At 34.2% G+C, this 23,622-nt stretch overlaps 1 protein-coding gene across 8 annotated transcripts in view; it reads left to right on the forward strand.

Annotated features, from left to right (window-relative positions):
• The window catches only part of iqsec2b (IQ motif and Sec7 domain ArfGEF 2b), a 70,564-nt gene that overhangs the window by 31,380 nt on the left and 15,562 nt on the right, over positions 1-23,622 (forward strand). The window contains exon 1 of one of the 8 annotated variants that reach the window (XM_042730066.1): positions 22,124-22,968. The exons of the other annotated variants lie outside the window; for them this stretch is intronic. Coding sequence (XP_042586000.1) covers positions 22,964-22,968 — 5 coding nt within the window. The 5' untranslated portion in view covers positions 22,124-22,963. Of the gene's footprint in view, positions 1-22,123; positions 22,969-23,622 lie in introns of those variants that run through there. 8 annotated transcript variants of the gene reach the window in all.

Consider the following 23,622-nt stretch of genomic DNA (forward strand, 5'->3'; position numbering starts at 1 on the left):
TTTTCCATGTCTCCTCAAAGACTGAAAGAGTAGGAATCCCTCAGGCTGAGTGCAGTGTAGATAGTAACACTGACCCCTCCTCCTCCTGTTGGTGCGAGCGAGTGGTCAGTCAGTCACATGTGTGTAGGATGGCCCGGGTACACTTCACATTCATTGTTTCTTTCCGTCTCACGCACAGCCATCCACATAGCTTTCAAAAGTATACTCAACCGTAGATGAGCGCAGATAGATGAGCGCAGACACATGCGCAGTACCACGGGGTGCACGGCTGTCCACAACGCTCTTAATGATGAAAATAACGTAATGCCGATGGTGCGCGGACAGCTGAAGTATACTTTGGCCTTTACACGATCGGCAACCGGCCATTTTTTGCCTTATTGCAACTCTCTGTTCTGGACTTGCACAAACTGCGTTGGAATGCAATAATTTTCCAAAATGTAATTTATGTGAAAATATGAAGTCTGTTAACGCCCGTTAATGCTGAAGACGGACGCACAGAGAAAAATATTGTAGGAAACAAATCAAAGAAAAAATAAACTAATTCTACTGTTTCTAATATTCTGTATGTTGCTCAAAAACAATTTTTTTTTTTTTACCCAGTCATTTAAAAATAACACATTTCAGAGCTGTAACAGTTATACAGCGATACGTGAAACCGTGATATTTTTGCTAAAGGTTATCATACCGTCAAAATCTCATACTGGCCCATGCCTAGATAAGATACAAAAAGACTGTGTACCATACAAAAAGGAAAAGTGTAAGACATCACATCTTTCAACTGTACAATAGTGTTTTAGTGCCATGTTGAAATCTTAGATTTTGAGAATAAAGTTGTAAGAGATTAAAGCTTAATACTGAGATTTAAGACTTTTTTCTTGCATAAAGATATGTTTACAGAATTTATTCTTGACATATTACAGCTTTATTCTCAAAATCTCTGTATGAAAATGTATTATTTATATATACATATTTTTCTATATATATTTATATATATATATATACGTATTTCAATAAAGTTTTCAAATAACATTTAAACAGATGTCATAATGCTTTAAGAATTAAGTTGTAAGTTGTAAAAAGGAATATTCTCAAAATCTCTATGTATTAATATATTATTTTATACTTTATTTTGATAGACTTAGACATTCTAACTATAACTTTGCAAATACATGTCAACTAACTTTCATTAGAGTATTGGTAGACTGGTTTGGCATAGTAGAATTGACATGTGCTTGCAAAATTACTTATAGTTAGTGGAGTGTTACCAATTTATATATATGTTTTTATTTTGTGTGCGTATATACAGTCTGAATCAGTGCCTCACTGCAAACAGCATTCTGTAAAAAAACAAAAAACAAAAAAAAAACACTGACCTATGGTGTAATGTTAAACTTGTTTTGGTGGCTTTTCCTTTTTCTAACTAGATGTATTTTTTAGAGTTGTTGTTTGTTCATTTGCCAGTGTGTCAGTATAAATGAATTGTGATAAAGATCAGCACACCATTTTGTCAAACTGGCAGCTATATAGGATAAAAAGAGTTTTGTTATCTGAAGAAGTTTATTATTTGTTTTGCCAGTGCATTTCTGTTACCCATGATAGATGCAAGTTCAACAGAAAATCTGGAGCGTTGCAACAGCACAGCTTATCTGATAACATCAAGGACATTTCAGGAATGTATTTCTCTGTTTGAAAGAAGGATTGAGTCAGCTTGAGCGGGCACACCGCTGCTAGAAAACAAGGATGTGTCACCCCTTTAATACATCTGCTCAAATTCTGGCTTTATTACAGAACCCAGAAGAGCTTTTACTGTAAAAAAACATTACATAAACTTTACCAAACTGATTAGAGGGGTCATTTCTGTGGGAGTATTTCAGCGGCTCAATAAGAGTATGCTATATTTTCTTGAAATATTAATCCACAACTTGCTTTGGATTGTATAGAAACAACTCTAACAATATTTTATTTAAAGGGACACTCAATATTTTTCTAAGCTGAGTATGTGGAATAGAAAATAACATTAGAAATTAATCTAGGATGTGCTGTTTGTGTATGTTATTGTTGTGTATATGAGATGAGAGGACCATATTCCGACTCTCTCTGTTCCAAGCGCAATAACACTCACCCTTAAACATTTATCTCGTTCTTCATTTGTTTTGTCCCACTGTTGTTTTTCTTGGGTGTTATTTTTGTTCTCCTGCTCTCGCTATCATTTTGCTCTCTACTGTAATAAGCACAGATGCTCCCACACGTTGACACTGATCTTTAAACATCTATCGTTTTACGAGTCAGGAGAAATATATTCTCTTCCCTCTCTTTCCCTGCCCTCAGCCACCCCCACAGAGAGCCTTTTGCACACTTTTTTGTTGTATTTTCTGTCTTTCTCCTCCAACTCTCCTCTCCTCCTCTGTGTGAAGTCCTAGTTTTGTCCTTCAGCCACCTCTGTGTCTTCTTGTGAGCTTCCAAACTTCCATCCTGTGGTCTCCTCAAACACTGGATTTAGGTGTTTCTCCAGTTATCCTGCTGCTCTTCCCTGGATGCCTCTCTCTACTCATTCACTCTCTGGCTGCGTCTCAAATCCTAGTGTGCTGCCTGCCTAGACAGCCTCTTTTGATTTGGTTCAGTTCGTTTAGTTTTAAAAATGCTGTCTAGGTTGGCAGTTCTTTGAGTTTGAATATTCAGTTTCGGCATTTGAAGAAGTCTATGATGGCAAAATAAATAAAAATAAAATGTCTTGGTTGGCAGTGCACTAGGTTTTTAGTCTGAATGTTTTTGAATCATGAAATATCTACAGTGCCCAAAAGTAGCTGTGTAGGAAGGCAGCTCAATAAATATAGATACCATCAAAAAATCTTCCAAAAAATACATATCAGTAGACATATTAATTAAAATATAATTCAAAATATAGTTCTACAATAGCCAAAAATACTGTTTTCATTGGCAGCTCACTAGGTTTTGAGTACAGATGTTCAAATTGAACATTTAAACTGATGCCTAAAATGCTGTCTAGGTTGGCAGCTCACTGTGCTCACTTTTTTAATTTGAATGTTCAGTTTTAACATTCCATTGATATCCAAAACTTCTAAATAGGCAACTGTTTAAAATATTATAATCAAATATTATGCTGGAAATGGCATCTAGGTAGACAGGTCACTATTTTGAGTGTAAATGTTTGATTTAAACTTTTAAATGCTCACCTAACCAAATATGTTGTCTAGTCAGATGAATTTTTTTGGTTTGAATGTTTGCTTGAAACACCATTATGATGCTTAAAAATGCTATCTTTGTAGGCAGTTCACTATGTTTTCAATCTGGACTTTAAAATCAAATGTTCAAACATGTCTGTGATGTGAGGAAGAAAGATGTCTATGTAGGCAGCTCACCAGATTTTAAGTTCAGACATTAAAATCAAATGCTTGAATGTGTTTATGATGCCCAAATGTTATTTTTTGATAAGCAGCTTGCAAAGTTTTGAGTTACATTCAAATCAAAATGTTCAAACATGCATTAAAAATGCTGTCTATGTAGGCAGCTCAACAGATTTTGAATTCAAATCAAATAACCTGATATGTCAGTGATACCTAAAAATGCTGTCGAGCTAGGCAGCTCACTAGGTTTTGAGTTTAAATATTTGATTAAACATGCCTACGATTCCCAAAACAGTAGTGTAGATAAGCTGCTCACTAGATTTTAAGATTAAATGTACAAACTGGATGTTAAAAACTTCAGTGCCTAAAATTGGTTACTAGGTTTGGAGTTTTTACTACTAGAATCAAATATATTGTGCTTATGATACCAAAAATGTCATCTAGGTAGGCATCTCATTCAATTTTGAGATTAAATACTTGATTCAAACAATTAAACATTTCATTAGTAACTAAAAATCCTGGTTAGTTATGCAGCTCACTAAAGGTTTTAAGTTTGAATGTTCAATTTGAACATTTTAGCATGTCTTTAATGCCCAAAAATGCTCTCTAAGTAGGAAACTCACTAGGTTTTGAATTCGGGATATTGCAATCAAATGTATAATAATGCTTATGATGTATAAAATGCCATCTAGATAGGAAGCTAACTGCTTTGAGTTCATATACTTGATTCAAACATTTAAATGTCCCTAAAGTACTCAAAATAATGCTGTCTAGGTTGACAGCTCATTAGGTTTTGAATTTGAACATTCAGGTTAAATGTTTTAACATTCTTATGATCCATAAGTAGGTGACTCAGGTACTCAGGAAAGTAGGCAACTCATTAGGTGTAGAGTTTCAGATAAGATCAGGTGTATAGTTATGGTTATGATGCCTAAAAAGGTATGGGTTGTTGGCTCACTACATTTTCAGACTGGAAGTTCAAATCAAATGTTCAAATGCATGTATGATGCAATTATGTGTAGAAAACTGACCAGATTTTGAGTTCTTACATTAAAATTGTGTGCTCAAATGTGCTTATGATGCCCAAATGATCTTTTGGTTTGCAGCTCGCTAGGTTTTGAGTTGTGACATTCAAATGAAATGTTCAAACATATATAAATTGCCTAAAAATGCTGTCTAGGTAGGATTTTGAATTTAATTTGAGTTCAAATCAAATACTCACTGATGCAAATGCTTTCTAGTTAGGCAGCTCACTAGGTTTTGAGACAGCCTCTTTTTTTTCTCTCTCACTATGAGAACAATTTCCTGACCCTACAGCGTGCCAAAGTAAAAGCAGGCGGTGAAGCGCTAGAAAGATTGAGGGATGGAAAAGATAAACAGAGGTGTGGGGGAAGTGGTGAATATAAATAGAGAGGATTGAGTCTTTCTTTAATTACAGTTAAGTGTGACAGGAACAAGATGGAAATTGAGCCTTATCTTTTAGCTTTGGAAAGCAATGACTTGGCGCATAAATGTGTGTGTGAAATGGAAAGCGAGACCCCTCAGGTGAGGCTATTACTCGTGCTTTAGCAGATAGGTGCAGGCTGTGGCGTGGGGGTAATAAATGTGGCTCTGTTGAAAAGCTCTTACTGTTGGTGTTGCGTAATCTTCCCACTGGGAGATCTCGCTCCGGGGACTGACTGTCTCACTCGCTGCCTTAAATTCAGTCTCTGTCACAAAACATTTGTAGAGGTAAGATGCTGTTTTATCTCATGTCTATAATGATCTGTAGCGACAATCCACATGATTTGCATATATACTGTACATTATCAACACTGCATTGACTTAAAAGCAAAGACGTTCTGTGCTTTTTAGTTACTTTCTGTCACAGTGCAGAAAATTTTTTATCCAGCCACATAAAACAACCAAGTTGAAGCCTCTGCCTGCTGGTGTGGACTGAACGAACATGCAAGTGGTAATTTACTATATCTAGCGCCCACTTACCTGCCTCAACAAGGGCTAAGCGAATGTTACGTCTACTAATTAATATTCATGAACCAAGCTGTTAAGATTTATAATGATTCACTTTTCGTTCCTGCACCCCAGTTTATTAAAACCATAAAACTGAAACATTATGTTATATTTTATATAACATTTAAGGAGCAATTCATTAGCTTTTTATTAATTCACAGTCATATTTACCTTATGATGGGACTAAACGGGGAAATATTATGAAAATATTTTCCCCACATTGTTTAAGGCTAAATAGATTCATTCATGAGACCAATTAAAGAAAAAGTGTCAAAGTGTTGTGTCAGCGTATGGCTGAATTCTGCTGCTAATGAATACACAAGTTTCACATGGTTTCTTTTTTTTTGGACTTGCTTAATTTGCTTAATTATAAATCACAGTGGATGAATTTTAGTCTTATTAAAATTGAAGAAGACACTGCATATTTTACAGTCCTGAAGGAAACATACATTTGTATCACGTGATGTTGTTGCCATGGTAAAATGAAAGGTTTTGGATCAGCATGTTTGACTGCTGTGTCTTTAGAGCTAAATGCTAACGTGCTACAGATGGAGTGACTCATGCAGCACAGCTGCTTTATGGAAGAGCATGTAGTGTTTCAGTGAAGACCACTTCACTGATTCTTCATTCTTCTTGGAGATGCTGCAGTATGAGACTGGAAATCTTCTCAAACTGAACTTGCGAGTGGCCGTTTGCTGGGGAAGCAGACAGAAGCACTTAAACTGCATGTGGGCAGCCTTTGAATGTCAGCTGAATAGCAGATATCATGACTGCATACAGTATGAAAATAAAGGCATCAAGGGGGGGAAATACCATACGCATAATGAGCAGACTTACACAGTGTGAAGATTTCAGTCACTGTATTGGTTAATGTAAGCCACCAGCGTGGTAGGAGTCTTTAGTTCCCTTTCTGAGCTCAAGAGTCCTCTCTCTCTCCACCTTTCTCTTGCTCTACTTCTCATTCACACATCAAACAATGCTGCTTTTTACATTACAGCAGGATGACCATTATTACAAAGTATGACATTTGAATAGCTTTCTTACGTACAGACTAATATTCAAATTCAACGTGCACTCAGTAATTACCTTATTTATATATTATTTATTTATTTTAAATTATTTTTTGAAAGAAAACAAAACACATATAGACAAGCTTTATTGACTTATTTTATTTTATTTAGTACATAACAGAAAATATGATGCATGTTTTAAAAAAAATCACAAAACTTTAAAGTATTTCAAAGAGAACACTCCTGTCTTTATTTATAATAAATGTAAAATAATTTATATATAAATTATATAATAAATGACTTTTTTTACTTAATACATATATATATTTGTTTATATATATTATATATATATATATCTTATAATATATATATATATATAAAACTATTTTGGATAAATATTATATCAAAATGTAATGTTTAAACTAAACCATAAATATAATTTTGGGCTGGGGGGGTGTGTGGGAACTAGAGTATTTTTGTTCCGAGTTGGTTCAATTTATCTTTTATTTTTCATTGTGCGTAATTGTAATCGCTGCTAACACTCATATTTAAGTTGATCTCATATTACTTATTAACACTTTTAACATCTCATTACAGCATTTAAATCTTCTGTATTGTATGAACTGCTTTTGCCTGTTTGTATGTTTCTGCTATCATCTGCTTATCTGCTTCTTTCTCTGTCCATCTCTGTCCCTTTATTTGCTCTCCACTCGTCCTTCCATCCCTTTCTGTATCTTTCTCTGTCTCTCTCAGAAGTGTCAGACTACACTCATCCTCCAGCTGCTCCACAATCACTCATCTCTCCACAGCTTCCACCTTCAGTTCCCATCCGCCAGCTAAAAGCCGCAGTCACCATCAGTTCTGCTGCCCTTCCAGGCTGGGCAGACCCGAGCCACCCTCCAGCAGGTGCTCAGAGCGGGCCAGGTAAGGGCCAGCAGAGGGCCGACAGAGCCCAAATCCTCTAGTTCCCTTAGTTTCTGTACCCACAGCATTTCATAATGCCACTTCAGCCCATTTCCCCTCTTCAGATTCCCACATCACCCTGAAGAGCCATTCACAATTACATCCGTTTGCAGTGACAAAGCAGCCTGAAGTAATTCGTTCTAAATGAGAGTCATTTCCAGCAACATTAGCAGCAGCAACTGTTGTCGATGTGACAAAGTCGAGCTCAACTTTATGCAAATAAGCAGCAACACAATGCAGAAACTACCAATGGGAGTGCAGAAGGTGATCCACCTCCCGATACTGTAGTTTTACTGGTGAATGCATCACTGCTCATTTGCATGTTAAACTGCACTGAACTTGTGAGAGCTGCTGGCTCTCAATGGCCTCTGTTTGAGTCTGAGCTGGTTCAGATCCTGATCCCACTCCTTCTCTCTTACAACTATTTTCCTGTCAGCACTCTAATGTCCTATAAATAAAGGTAAAAAATAAGACTCTCCACAAATCAACAGGTCGCATTAAAATGTAGAAGTTTTGCTGCAAAATGCTGTGATTGTGAACACCACTTTACACCATGTGTGATGCAACAAGTGTCCATTATCAAGTAATCTGTCCTCACAAAATCACAACCAGTCTGAGCATATTCCACTTTTTCAGAAAAAAAAAAAAATACAAAACTGTCACTGGGACAGTACCCTTTCAAAGGTGCTAATATGTACACTCTACGTACTAATATGTGCCATTTAGGGGTAAATAAGGTACAAAGATGTACCTTTCAGCTTTTGTACCTAAGGGTACCACTCCAGTGACAGCTTGGTATCTTTTTTCAGAATCTGCAGTGCTCAAACTTAATAATTACATTCTTTTCTGCTGGCCCAGTAGTTTAGATTTTCAGTCAATGCACCACAAAAGAATGATCAATGTTTAGCAATGCATTTTCTGTATTTGCTAGAAATATATATATATATATAATATATATATATATATATATATATATATATATATATGAACATGAGCTAGAGAACAATGGCATATAATGCAAACCATCACTGATCGGTTTATACAGTAGTTTTATCACATTCCTACTAATGCTCTCAAGGTTATTGCAATTTTTGCAGTTTTGACAAAACCTCTTATTTATTAGCCAGCTACATAACATTACCTTTGTGATAATTCAGCAGAATTTACAATAATGGATGTAGAGGATCAGTGTCACACAACCAAGAGTGCTGTTGCTGAATAGACAGCTGTACAGCTGTGCTGTAACTCATAAAATCCTGAATATCCACAAAAAATACCATAAAAAATTATGATGTTTTTTTTTTTAAAATTATCCTATTATTTTATCACAAAAAGAAAAAATAAAAATACAAAAACAAAATAAAATAAATTTCTTTTTTTCTATTGTAATATATGACCCTGGACCACAACCATTCATAAGGGTCAATTTTTTTGAAATTGAGATTTATACATAAGCTTTCCATTGATGTATGAAATATAAATATAGAAAAATATTTGGCTGAGATACAACTATTTGAAAATCTGGAATCTGAGGGTGCAAAAAAAATCTAAATATTGAGAAAATCGCCTATAAAGTTGTCCAAATGAAGTTCAATGCATATTAATAATCAAAAAATAAGTTTTGATATATTTACAGTAGGACGTTTACAAAATATCTTCATGGAACATAATCTTTACTTAATATCCTAATGATTTTTGGCATAAAACCAAAATCGAAAATTTTGACCCATACAACCCTTACGAAAAAGAAGTTTATACAAGTGTGCTATTAGTATACTTCTTTTAAACTAAAAAATAGGAAAGTATGCTTTTAGTTGACTTTTTATGTACTTCTCAGAAATGGGCTTTATGTACTCCTCAGAAATATACTTAACATTTAAGTATACTTGACTTATACTTACAAAAAGTCTAAATATATTTGAGCTATGCTAGAATCTGTGTTTTCTTTGCTATACTACTAGAACACTGATATTTGTATACTTGCTACATAAAGTTTACTTAATAATATACTTGAACTTTACTTCAGTATACTTAATAAAATGAACTTGAAGTATACTACTTTTTGGTAAGGGAATGTATTGTTGGCTATTGCTACAAATATATCCGTGTTTCTTATGACTGGTTTTGTGCTCCAGGGTCACATATATTTTAAAATGTAATTTATTCCAGTGGTGCAAAGCTGTATTTTTAGCATCATTACTCCAGTCTTCAGTGTCACATGATCCTTCAGAAATCATTCTAAAATGCTGATTTGCTGCCATTTGTGTGGAAACCATGAAATTTTCCAGGATTCTATGATGAAAATAAAGCTGAAAAGAGCAGCATTTATTTGAAACAGAAATCATTATAAATGCATTTACTGTTAGTTTTGATCATTTTAATGTGTAGTTTGTGAGTACTAGTGAAAATCTTACTGATTTTTGAATGGTAGTGTGTATATGGAATCAGCAGAGCTTACATGGTAGAGAGAGGATTTATCACTTGTTGCTTTCACTTATCTGGACATTGGATGTTAGGACATGGTGTAATGCTTTCCACTGTCTTGCAATCTGTTGATTCACCAGCAGTTTACCAAACACACTGCCCCTCACCCTTTGACCTTTGACCTGTTGCACTCATCCAAACGGCTGCCCTCACCTGGTGTGTCACATCTTGTGTCTATCGTGTCCTTCCTCTTGCCCTCGCTGTGAAGTGCTGAGAGAAGGACACTTCAGAGACTGCGGAGGAGGAAGTGATCACTTTAGCTCTGTCAGAGAAGATGCTAGATGAGGCTTGTCAGACAGACGCTTGAGGAAGTGAGAGGTACCAATTAATGTCTTACACTTTGATGGATGCCTGTCATATACAGTTGCTACAACTTTCACGTCGTCCCCCATCAATTCTTCCTTTATTTCTCTGTCCTTATCCACAAGCCTCCCTCATTCTGTCTCTCTCTTCCTCCAGCGCCTCACTAACTTTGTGTAAACGCAGGATCAAACATAGCTGGCTCAGTTTAAGCCTCACAGAACAGCCATGATTGAGAGAGAGAGAGTAAAAGAAGAGTGTGTGAACTTGATCTGTCGCTCTCTATCCTCTTTCCCTTAACTGTGCCATTTAAAGCCTCGTGCGCACGTCTGCTGGCAGAATGCCTCCCAAAATAAAAGCAACCTCATTACTTTAGACTCTGACAGACTCTCTCACTTTCTGATTTTCTTCACTCTGATGTCATGTTTCATTCTTTAATTTAATTTAGTATCATTCTGAGTGTGATTCACTTGGTTTGCGCTATTTAATTTGATGTGAATGAAAAAACGGTGTGATGGATTGAACTACAGTCTGTTCAATCAGCTTCATTCATGAAACAAGCAGAATTTTTGTGTTATGTCATTCTGACGAAAATTTTCATGAAAGTGTTTTCAAGCTTATTTTTAAAATGTTAGCTGCTATGAAAAATGGTACACCTGCTTCCAACTGTGCTAATGTTGCTTAAAACACTCAAATTTATTGTTCAAGGCATACTGCATTTTGATAACAATATTTACCATACATAATATATAATAATAATAATAAAAGTTAACCAATAAGTTCAATGTAAATAAATTTAATTAAAGTCACAGTCGGTTTTCCTTTTTATTTTAGATTGCCATTATTCTGCATGAGCATTAGTATCTGCCTGCAAGCTTAAAACTGTAATTGAGTACTCTTTTTTTTTTTGGCTTAATTAGTCTCTTATCAATATAATTTTCAAAACTTGAGGCAAACCAAATAAGGGAGAATAGAAGATCCTACAGAATCCTTATACTCATAATTCACATAGTTGTAATTCATGGCCAGAGACTGATGTTTTTCTCATTTTTATTAGATTTTTTTATGTCTATTTTGCTTTTATTAAAGTTTTTTTTCCCATATATATATATATATATATATATATATATATATATATATATATATATATATATATATATATATATATATATATATATATATAATTTTATCATTCATTTAAAAAAAATAGTAATTTATTTCAATTAACGGAAATATTTTTATGGTTTTAGTTTTCATTTTAGTTAACTATAATAAACCTGCCACATATTACTTTAAAAATACTCATGTAGCTTCATGAATGAGGCCCATTGTGTTCATTGGTATTTTTCAATGTTAAAAAAAAGTCCCTTATCCTAAAATATAAAGTATTTTCACTTAAAAAAAAAAAAGGAACAACAACATGGGTTGTGAAACAGATGTAACCAAGTAGATAAAGACAAACTTAATATAATAAAAGTTAATAAAAGAAAGTACAACAAACTGAATGACCGTCATAACCTAATTTTAATTCACATTAAATCAAAAATGGTGCTTACACTGATTAATGTTTATACACTTTAGCTAAACAGTAGCAAGCAACTGGATGTTTATACATATACAGACAAACTATTTATAGATTTTCCAATTATTCTAAAAGTTTTGTGGTGCTCCAGTACAGATAATGCATAAAGCTGGTGGAATGTGTTAAGTCTGCCATCTAGTGGACACATTTCAGCAAAGCAGTCTGTCTGAGCACTGTGACTCTAACAAATCAATGGTGTACTTTCCTTCAGTTCATTACAGGTAGATAAAATTAAACTCAAGTTTGTGTCTGATTTTTCATGTTCTTTATGTGTTTTCATCCCTCTTTTTCTGACTTTCTGTCGTTGTATCTTTCTCTTTCAACTATCTGACCCTCTTGTCCCTCATCATTAGTGAGGAAGAGGAGAAGGAGGAGGGCGAGACTGATTCTGTCCATCAGTTCTGTTGCACCGCCTCCGGGTGCAGTAGCCCCTCCTCTCGCTAACCTGCAGCCAATCAGCATGAGTGGAACAGCTTGATTGACATTAGTTTCTTGAACTCTATATAACAGGACTTTATGAGTCTTTTGGTACAGTGTTTGTAATTGCATGTTGAATAGCTTGCTGTCTCGATTAACTGCTGTTACATATGTTTAAGTAATTGGAAAACATCTTAAATCAGTCGATGAACACTGTATTCAGTTTAGAGACAGTGACATTGACTGTATTTACATGTCTATTTACAGAAATATCAGGTACATTCAATAATGTAACCCTAAAATAAAGCTGTTTTATGTTTGAATGAACACTTCACAGAGATACAGTCTGCAGTCATGTGAAATGTCTTTAAATTTGCTTAGTATTATAGAATGCATATACTATCTGCCTACTATACTATAATATAATAATAAAATAAAATATCCGTTTAGTTGCTGATTATTTTTTCCTTTTTATGCTGACATTTTAATATCAGTTAATCCCTGTCATTGAGAACCTTTTTTTTTTTTTTTTGTAAATGAGTGGTATCCCAAATGTCACTGTGCTTGCTAATTTTGTGTGCACTGTGTTAACCTATTGTTCATAATTAATGTTTACTCTTGTTGTTTTCTCTTGTAGGAGGCATATATTAAAGCTGAATGTGCCACTATGAATAAAGTCGATCATTATCAGGACACGCTGACATTTTTGCCTGAAAATGCAAAAAAAAAAAAAAAAAAAAAAAAAAATTAGTGCATTTTCAGGAAATCCAATGCAGGAAATGGTGGTCAGAAAATGAGGAAATGTCACAACATTGAACAGAAAATGACATGAAATTTTAATTTCAAAAGGGAAAATTTAATGAGCTGATATTCAGATGAAAATAAAAATCATATAATTATTTATTTATGTTATTTTTTTGCATTACACATGAAACTTATATCAGTAGTAATATAAATGTGCTGTTAATACAATTCCTATTATTTGGCAAGTTTTTTTTGGCGAAATCCAGTCATTTGTCACAGGAAAAAAATATTTTCATATATACATTTAACAAAAGTGTTAAGCCCAGCTAACGGAACATTTTCACATCTTTCACTAACATTTTTAAAAAAATATATATATAAAAGTTGGGACAAAACGTTCTTAAAGCAATGTTTATGGAACATTTTTATTACTTTATTAGTATATGATTTATGTACTGTGTTCTAATGATGGTGAAAGAAAACGTTCTTAGAATATTAAAAATAAATGTTCAAATAATGCTACATTTTGGGTAAAAATAAAATCAGTAGAATGTTGTAAGAAACGTTTTTGCAATCTTAAAATAACATTATAATCACAACAAGACACCTGGACATGTCAGCATTTTAGAAGCATTTCAAAACAATATTCCCATTTTTATAACCAAAATTTGTTACCTGGGAAGTTGCTTAGAAAGCTGCTTGTTTTGAAAGTGACTTAATTCAATAGACTATTGAAAACAGACAATGGACCTTACCTTAAATTTAGCTAATGTGACTGAATGACAGCGTCTCCTGAGAATACCACAGAATGCCACATTTTAATGACATACTGTATATATATATATATATATATATATATATATATATATATAATATATATATATATATATATTTAATGAAATGCATGTATGATATTTAAAGGAACAGCAGCACGCTATTAAACTTGTAGGCCACTTTACAGAATGAAAACAAAGTGCTATTGTTGAAATGAAGCTCACACATGCTATAGACATGAATAAACGTGATGACTGAAAACACTGCTTTGTTCCTGAAGCTCATGAACTTTGCCCCGCCCCTTTTTGATTGCACACATGCTGTTCAGGAATGCATGTATGAAATGAAACCATTCCTCACCTCCCTCTCTCTCCTAACTCCCGCTGGTGTTAATATTGCAGCAGTAATCACCATGTGTGCGTCAGGCAGCTATATTTATACACATCGTTTTCCCTGCGCTTGAGCTGTCAAAAGACTGTCAGAAATGTAGTCATTCAACTCTGCGGTATGTGTGTTTGTATGAGGGTGCGGTTGTGTCACACAGGATCAGTGTGAATGACTGACTGTCTCTGCCAGCAACACGGTAAGTGTTCTTATGTTTGTCATATGCAATATTGTCCTCAATGTCCATCACACAACAGAGTTTGTGGATTTTTGATATCAATATAAAAGTTATAAAGAAGCATTAGACATATTAGTACAGGCAGAACAAGTTTTTGTCTGAAGTTCAAGTATCTGCTCTAGGCAAATATATACAATTCAAGTGTAAAACACAAGTGTCAGCGTTTCTGTGTTTATGTTCGTATGTGTGAATGGTGTTATTGTGTCAAAGAGGAGGAAATGCTGTGGCCATATTTGCATTTTGGTCTTTTTATTTTTAGGACCATTATTTTGTGCCATAAAATGCAGGTGATTTGAACGTGTTTACTGACTGTATGCTTATTATAGCCAGCAGCTAAAGAACAGGTGAACACGTTTCAGGTAGAGCAGAGAGAGACAAGTGAAAGTATTTTTTGTGTTTGTGTGTAGTGAAGAGATTGCAGGAGCTCCTTTGAGACGCTGAGCTGTGTGTGTGCAGGGGGGAATACAAGGAGAGGGAGGAAAAGAGAGTATATGAGCTTTGAGGATGGATGAGGAATAATCACCAGTATGGGACCTGTCTGACAGGATAGAGTGAATGCTGGAAAAGAGAGGAGGTAAGAGCTTTATTAATACACAGACCCTCAGGTGAAGCTCTGGTCAAATGGATTGTGGGATAGCTTTGCAGGCTCAGCTCGTAGGGGAAATTTATGGTGGTCGTGTTCGGATACGCTTGGCTGGTGCTTTCATTTTTAGTAGTTTCATTTTATTTTATCTTGTCAAGAGGAAATATTTCCATATCTGATGAAAGTGATTTGATTTTATCTAAAGAAATGGCTTTATTAAACAGAAAGTTCACCCCAAAATAAAAAAAAAATCATAATTTACTCAACCTCATGTCATTCCAAACCTGTCTGACTTTATTTATTCTGTGAAACACACACAAAAAAGATATTTTAAAGAATATTTTAATTTTTTTTGTCCATGTAGTGAAAGTCAGTAGACAGTCAAAAGTCAGTTAAATTTAATTTAATTTAATTTAATTTAATTTAATTTAATTTAATTTAATTTAATTTAATTCAATTCAATTCAATTCAATTTAATTTAATTTAATTTAATTTAATTTAATTTAATTTAATTTAATTTAATTTAATTTTAAATTAAATCATTCAAATAAAAATCATTTTCAAAATAACTGTTAAACAACTTTTTTCGTCCTAGAATACACAAGTTAATAAAATGACACGGAATCAGAAATAGAATCTGTGAATGAAAAAATCTGTTCTAAAAAAAGTTCTACACACACCTTGCATTTTTAGTTAATTAAATATTTAATTTCATTTAATTTGAGCTAATTTGATTACACATTCAGCCATCTGAATCATAAGATTGTATTACAAGCTCAGTAGTGTTGACACTTTAATTCCATTCAGCAGATTTCTTCCATGATGGGAGCAGTTTTTTAATTCAGTTTCTTTGTGTTTGTATTTTTTCATATATTTTGCATAAGATTCTCTATGATATTCTATTTACTTACTATATTCTATTCTAATTCACATCTTATTTCTTGACAGGTTATTATATTACATGTTATTATGCTTGTGTATGTTCTTAATTCATAGTTCATTCATTTTTTTGTTGCATTGTGGGACAAGGAATTACAAGGATAATTATTTCACTACATGAATGTAATATATACGTGACAAATATCTTTTAACCTTGAAATGCTCCGTCTGGAGCTGGCCTGTGGGTCATTTAACAAAGGAAAAAGAAAATAATCACAGACCCTCTGTAATTCTGTGATGTGTCGGTAGTCAGTCAGCTGAAACACTTCACTGCATTTACCCACTCTGCTATGTTTGTGGGTGTGTGTGGTGTTTTAAACAGCTTTTCATCCTCGTGGACAACATTAGTATGTCTGTATAGCACTTATTACACACTGGCTCTAGAATCTGAAATCTGTGACTTTAAAAGGACTCAATTTGATCCTCTTTTTAAGCTGGTCTTGACAGCTGTTTCCTGCTGTTTGCCTCAATAACTCGCTGATTTTCTGTAATAATTCTTTCAACACACGCCTTTTGACTCTGAAGCTACAGAGCTATCAGAAATTATTCAGATGCTGTCAGTTTTCCCACACTTTGTTAGAGAATTTTTGCTGTGCTTATTTTATCATATCACCATAGACTGAAATGACTGCATCATTTTAAGCATGTTTTTTTAAAGAGAAGAAAAAGAAATGTGCAACCATTTATTAAATACTTTCTAAAACCTTCTTTGATTGACATGAGGAAGTGTCAACCAGCTTTGTATTTGGTCAGTTTCTCCCATTATTCCCTGTCAGACTGTTCAGAAGGTCTTTTCGGGACATTTCTTTCTTTGATTGGGCCTCTTGAGGACATTCAGACACTCTTCCTGAAGCCACTGCAGTGTTGTCTTCAGGTCATGTCATGTCATCCTGCTTAAGTGACTGAAATGGACCCATGTTCATTATTTTTGAAACCCTACACTGTAAAAAAAAAAATCTCAATTTTCAAATTTACAGTAAAAAAAACGCAACTGTGGTTGCCAGAATTTTACCGTAAAAAAATATGGTTGCAGCATTTTAGGGTTTACGGTTTTAACTTAAATTTACAGTTAAATACAGTAATTTCATTAACTGATATAATGTTAATATACCAACCAACTGAAGTACTGAAATCTGTTTTGTACTTTTGTAAACATGGCATCAAAAGTAGGTGGTGATGAGAAAATCACATGATGAACCAAAGCCTACAAGCAGCTTATAAATATTAATATGTATAGAAGGTGCACAGTGTTAAGCACACAAACACTAAACACCATCATGCTAACACACATGAAACTGAAATAGTGCAATAAACATTAATTGAACAACATTAGATGTAACATACAACCCTAATGTACACAACTGATAAGAAAAAAAAAACTAAGAAGAAAAATAAAAAAAATAAAAAACATAAAAAAAAAGAAAACATCAAATTTCAAATGTAACGCAGGGAATTCTGGGAATGTCGATTTACGGTTATTTCACTTCCCAAAACGGTATACTACCGTGAAATTATGTTATTATAATGTCCGATATAGTTTTTCACGGGGAACTTACCATTAACCATTTAACAGGTTTTTACTGTAGTATTTTTTCAGTCTTTTAGCTTTAAATTCACGGTCATTTTTTACAGTGTAGATTTAAGCATCTAATGACAGTTCCTTGGCTATGATATTCCATTCCCACTTTAAATGAAGAATGTGAAACTACTTTTGAAGTTAATCTTTCTTACAAATGCTTTTGTTAAGGTGAGTCACATTAATGTTAACCATCTGTGTCAGCTAAAGATAACTTCTATTTGCTGTAAAACAACAACAACAACAACAAAAACAACAAAAAACTTTCCAATATTATCAGATATCTAGTATATGGAGCATCTTCAAAATCAGTTTTTAACTGCTACAAACGGTATAAAAACTTTGAAAAGTTGCTTAAAAATATGCTTCCAAATTTTATATCCAATAAAAATGTGTGGCATGTCCACCTTTTAATCATAGTTGTCAACATAGCACATTATTGAAATATTTCTGTTTTAGCATGTTACTTACTCTTGGTTAGAGTGCTGACTGTAAAAAAGGTGTCTTCCCACCCATTAGAATATAATCAGAGACTAATTACGCCAAGGTGTTTGAAGACAATGAATGCAGATCACAGCCCACAGTCTCACCCAAATTACACAGCAATTACAGCTCATTATCAGAAGGGATGCCTTTCACGTTTCTGGTGAACTGACCTGCCGCTGAACTAATATGACGTTATAACTAAAATGGTGTTACAAACTGTATTTAGAAAGCACATTTGAATATTGAAATCTTCTAATTTGAATACTGAAGCTTCTACACAATGTTATATATAACAATTTGTTTTTCATTGGTTTTAATGGTATTTTGGTAACACAAAAATGGCCTCAAAAGTATTTGCTTAAAATGTCAAACCAAATAGCATCCACAAATATATTAGATTAGACCTTTTCTCTTATAATTTCACAGTCTAAAAATGCCCAAATATTTATCTTCATTTTGAACAATATAACTGTTTTATAGATTCAGACGTTTTTGTTAAAGTGATAGTTCACCCAAAAATGAACATTTTGTCCTTTCATCTCAAAGTTGTTCCTTTCATCTGTTGAGCATAGAAGAAGATATTTTAAAGAATATGCATAATCAAACATTTGCTGGTAGCCATTGACTTCCATAGTATTTTTTCCATACAGTGGAAGTCAATGGCTGCTGTCAAATGTTGAGCATTTAGTTCTTAGAAAAGTTTAATTGGACATATTATGTTTCTAATGCAACCTGCTCAGCAAGTTACTACAACATTCCTGTCTGTTTAATAAACACTGAACTGCTTCCTCCTAAACTGAAAGTAAGAATAAAGATAAATCAGCCTACTTTGGGCTTCTTCTTTCTTGAAGTTGTTTCTAAATGTGGCTGTAGTTGGATGTGTTTTTTGGAATTATTTATACAAAACAGTCACATATTTGGGTGGATTTGGCCCACCTACTGTTCAAGACATAATGCCATTAGTCCTCTTGTAGACTTTCCCGGTCCCTCTTCTACACCAAAATATATTCAAATATTTGAATTATTCTTTGTGGATTTTGTTTTTGGATTTGACATGCAAAAATGCATGTTTTTCTAGTGAGATCTGGCAACAGTCATATCCACGCCACCATATTTTTATTTTATTTTTTGTATTGTTGCTGTGCAAATAAATAACATCTTGGTTATAAATAATGATTTTAAACTCAGTACAGTTAAAAAGAGATCATGGAACATGACTTCATGAACCATGATGAACATAATAAACCAGTTTAGAGTTAAATTTATCCCTTTTTGTCAATTCTAATGCAAGGTTTTCTCTTTCTCCTAAAAATGACAATGAAGGTTAAATGTTAAAATTTTTCATCAAAGTTTTGCATGCTATAGCTATATCTAAATACTGATGAATGTGATACTCGTCATGCACATGGCTAAGTATATTTGAATACACTCTTAAAAATAAAGTTTCCAAAAGAGGATTTTCGCAGTGATGCAATAGAAGAGCCATTTTTGGTTCTCCAGTGCCTTTCAGTGAACAGTTCTTAAAAGAACCATTTTTTCAAGAATTTTTTTTCCACTATAAAGAGCCTTTTATGGTTCCATGAATGTTAAAGGTAAAATAACCTTTATATTTAAGAATTTGCATATATTATATATCTATTGTAACATTTGAAGTCTTACAATCTTACAACCAGCAACTTATCCACCAACACCCACGGTTACTGTATTAGTGCTCCGTATCTATAGCAACACTCTTACTAATGACTGCCTCACCTCCCACGGTGGTCTCACAGCAACTGTCACTAAGCAACCCTACCTCCATCACTCCTACATGTGTGTGAGAGAGAGTGGGTGGGAGGAGTGGGAGGAATGGGGAAAAGGAACATATAAGATGCAAGACGACAATTTTATGAGCAGATGTTATAGCAGCATTCCCAGAATAAAACAGCACTACAGGTTTGTCATTGCATGTAGGCAGCAGATGCCAGATTGGGATAAATTAAGCCAATTTCCAAACCAGTATTAAAGTAAAACAGAAGTAAATCTAGTTTTAGTGCACTGCTATGTGGTTGCTCAAACCTCTGTGATATAACTGGCAGCTTTCATTCAAAGGAGATTTATGGGATTTACATTTATGAAATTGCAGGTTGACATCTAGAACTGCAAAACCAGTAGAAACCCAGTTAAAGAAACTTTGAAACTAGTCCCTTTACTTATGTAAAGTAGCCAATAAACTAATAGTGAACAGTTGAACAGTTGTAGCTACACACAGCTGTGAACTATATCAATGTCACTTTTCAGACTGCGGAAATGTGATGTCATCTAGTAATCAATATTTGCAAAGGAAACAATTATATCATAGCAAATGCTTGAATAAATACACTTAGTTTTAATAGTGAAACTAGAATCTGTTTTCAGGTAGCTGTCATTTATTTCTTCTTGTGTCGTTCCAAAACATATATGACATTCTTTCTTCCATGGAACACAAAAGGATATAATTTAATAAATATTTGGTTAAGGATTTCAATACATGACTGACATGTGACATGTTCTTAAATGCCTAATAAATCATGCAGGACTATCAGCTAAAAAAGTGCATGTGGCTCAAGATTAGTAGTGAAATTATAGTGGCCACCATTGCTCTCCAGTCCAGTAGATGGCAGAATTGTTCACCTGCTTTTTCTGTCAAAAATACCATTCAATACACAAAAAATCTTATTTTTTTTGTGATTGTTGCGGGCAAAAATCCTTGATTTTGCGGCACGTTTTCTTAAAAAATGCGATGGAATATGCGGGATATTTTTGCAATTTTATGCGATGAAATTGCGGGAACTTGCAAAAACTGGGGTTTAATGAAAAAGAGAAAAATAAAATGTGATTCCCTAGGCTACTACCTTAATGTAAAGAGTCATTTCTTATTACTTCCTATGATAAGCAAGCATACTAAAATCACAGAATATTTAAGTTCTCATTCTGTTTTATTTCAGACCTTATTAACACATGGCTCAAACTTACAAAACATTGAGTCAAACAAGTTCTGTAGCTTTACAAAAGGAATATTCAGCAACTTCTGTAAAAAATGTATAAATAAAATATAAAAAAAAATAAAATGTGTGCTTGCTGTTTTACAGAGGTAGCTATACAAAATCTTCTGTTAAATTAAGTGCTTCCAATGCACAAAGTGCAATCTCTTACTGCAACGTAAATTATTTTAAATTAAAATTATTAATTCAACGTAAATTATTTACATCATGGTTTCACCCTGGTTTCACCAAGGGGTTTGCGGATGATGTTCACGTCATGGAATTACGTCACTTCATAAGGTTCCCATGACAATGGGGGAAAATAATGGCGCTTTACTTGTGTGAAGTAAACGCAACATTTTTCAACTTTCTGCTAAGATATATGTGACTTTTTTTGCAACGAAAACACAGGGATTATGAAATCATGCTAGCCCCGCATATTTTGCTTGCTGAAATTGGCAATTTATGTGGCGAAAGTGCGGCGTTTTTGAAAAAATGCGACCCCCGCATAAATATGCGGCCATTGGCTGATTATGCATTAAATCAGGCGATCGCATAATCGCGTTTTTCTGGAGGGACTGTTCTATGTAGCAATGTAAAAGGTGTATTCACCTACTGAACTGGAGGCAAGTGCTGGATGGCGCACAGAAAAATAATGATGCCCCTTACGATTTTACTATTAAAATTGCCTAAATACCATTGATGGGAGTCATGCAGGTCTGGAACAACATAAGTAAATAATGTTTGAACTATGCCTTTGATAATCAAACACATTGCTTCAAGCCAATGATCTGATCTGATTATTAGAAATATTGGAATACACTTGCAACTATTTGGTCCTTGATATAAGTTAACTTACTTTTAAGTACCCCGAGGAAAAATATATTGCTCTATGATATTTCAAGAGATTTATATGAAACTAAGAACTCAGCTCATTTAAATGGATAGTTCACCCAGTTGTCATCATTTATTCACCCTCATATCATTCCAAACCTATATAAGTTTCTTTCCCTATATAAGTTTCTTTTGAACACAAAAGAAAATATTTTGAAAAACCAAACAGTTGTCAGAAGTCCATAGTAGGAAGTCAGTTGGGACCATCAACTGTTTGATTACCAGTATTCTTCAAAATATCTTATTTTATGTTAAACATAAGAAAGAAGCTCATACAGGTTTGGAACGACATGAGGGTGAGTAAAAGATGCCAAATTTTTCCTTTTTGGGTGAACTATCCCTTTAAGCATCTGTTTTGTCTCAGATGGTTCTCCTAAAAATATAAAGACGCAAATGTGACGATTCTTGTTGTACAGTTGAGTGCAGTTGAGTTAGATGATTATGAATTTGAGAAATGTTTGAGTTTGTATTTACATTTCTTTGCAGCCTTATTCATTTTGCCAAATATGAACACAATCTGAGACATTTCTGCGATTTCTTCTTAAATGGGAGATTACTGGGGAGAAACAATTAAGACATTAAAGAGATCTCATTTATGATTTTGCTTTCCAATGGGTCCAGCTGCCACAGTACAGCTCAAAAGGCAATTGCTGTATCTTCCTTTCCACCTTCAATCTTTTGTTCACTCCATACAAATACAGGAAACCACCCATATTAGGGGTGGAAGATAAAACAGACCAGCGAAAAGGAGAGAGAGGGACACTGATTTATGACCGTCATAGACAATTACCACAAACACCTGTGTGAAAAACTAAAAAAAGATGATAAATACAAGCATTGCAGGAAATCCTAAAGCTGATTGGCCAGAAACTCCAGCCTCAGTGACATATCCGGTCACTCTTTCCGAGCTACTGACTTCAGTGAACTACACCAGCGCACTTTGTGTAATGTAAATAAAGGGAGGGAGAGAGAATAAGAGGAGGGAGGGTTTAAGCACTGCCATGTGACTATGTGGTGGTGACCTCCTGACAATCGGTCGTAACTGCAGAATGACTCTAAAGCCACAAAGTTCAGCATTTGGTGAATTCCAGGAGGTTTCAGTGACTCCTTGCCAAATTTGGACTTGTAGGAAGCGAAACCTCCATTTCGCTCTCAGGGTGGATGTTCATGTGCATGGTTTTATGCAACTACGTATTTGGGTCTTTTTAGTAAATGTGGTAAGTGTACAGTTAAAGTTTCCTTTTTTATTTAACCCTAACATCTGTTTTACTGTTTTCCTACATACAATAGAGGACAACATGAGGGTATCGTGCTTTTGTACAAACTGGCCCTTTCTGGACAGGTGTGTAATGGTTACCTGTTGTTACATGTGATAAAAAGCTTGTAACAATCCATGTACTGTAAGTCTCTTTGTGTGGGCTTGAGAGAGTGAGAAATCATTTAACCAAAATGACAATAGTTTCGTAAGACGTCTGAATTGCAGTACATTAGCATTATATGATAATATCTTGCCTTCAATAACCTCCTCTGACTAAGTCATACAGAACAGGAAGTTGCCTGCAGTTATTCAGAAGTACCCACACACTGTCCTGTCAGAAAGCTGTGTCAGGAATATGAGTTCGGATCACATGTTGTTGTGTTTCCTATGGCAAACCTAAGGGTCAACGCCTCTACACTGGGGTGACTGACCCTGTAAACTGAGCTCCTGTGTCAATATACTGTTTGTACTTATTCTGTAATTTCTTATGCAGTGGTGTTTGCAAACTATAACACAAAGTATTAAATGTCAGTGTGCAACTTGTTTGTGCTGCTGGAATAAATGATACCTCAGTTTGTGTGGATTGTTGAGGAGAAGTATGTTATTACTTTTC

This window comes from Cyprinus carpio, chromosome B8, assembly GCF_018340385.1.
Source record: "Cyprinus carpio isolate SPL01 chromosome B8, ASM1834038v1, whole genome shotgun sequence".
NCBI classification, from domain to species: Eukaryota; Metazoa; Chordata; class Actinopteri; order Cypriniformes; family Cyprinidae; genus Cyprinus; species Cyprinus carpio.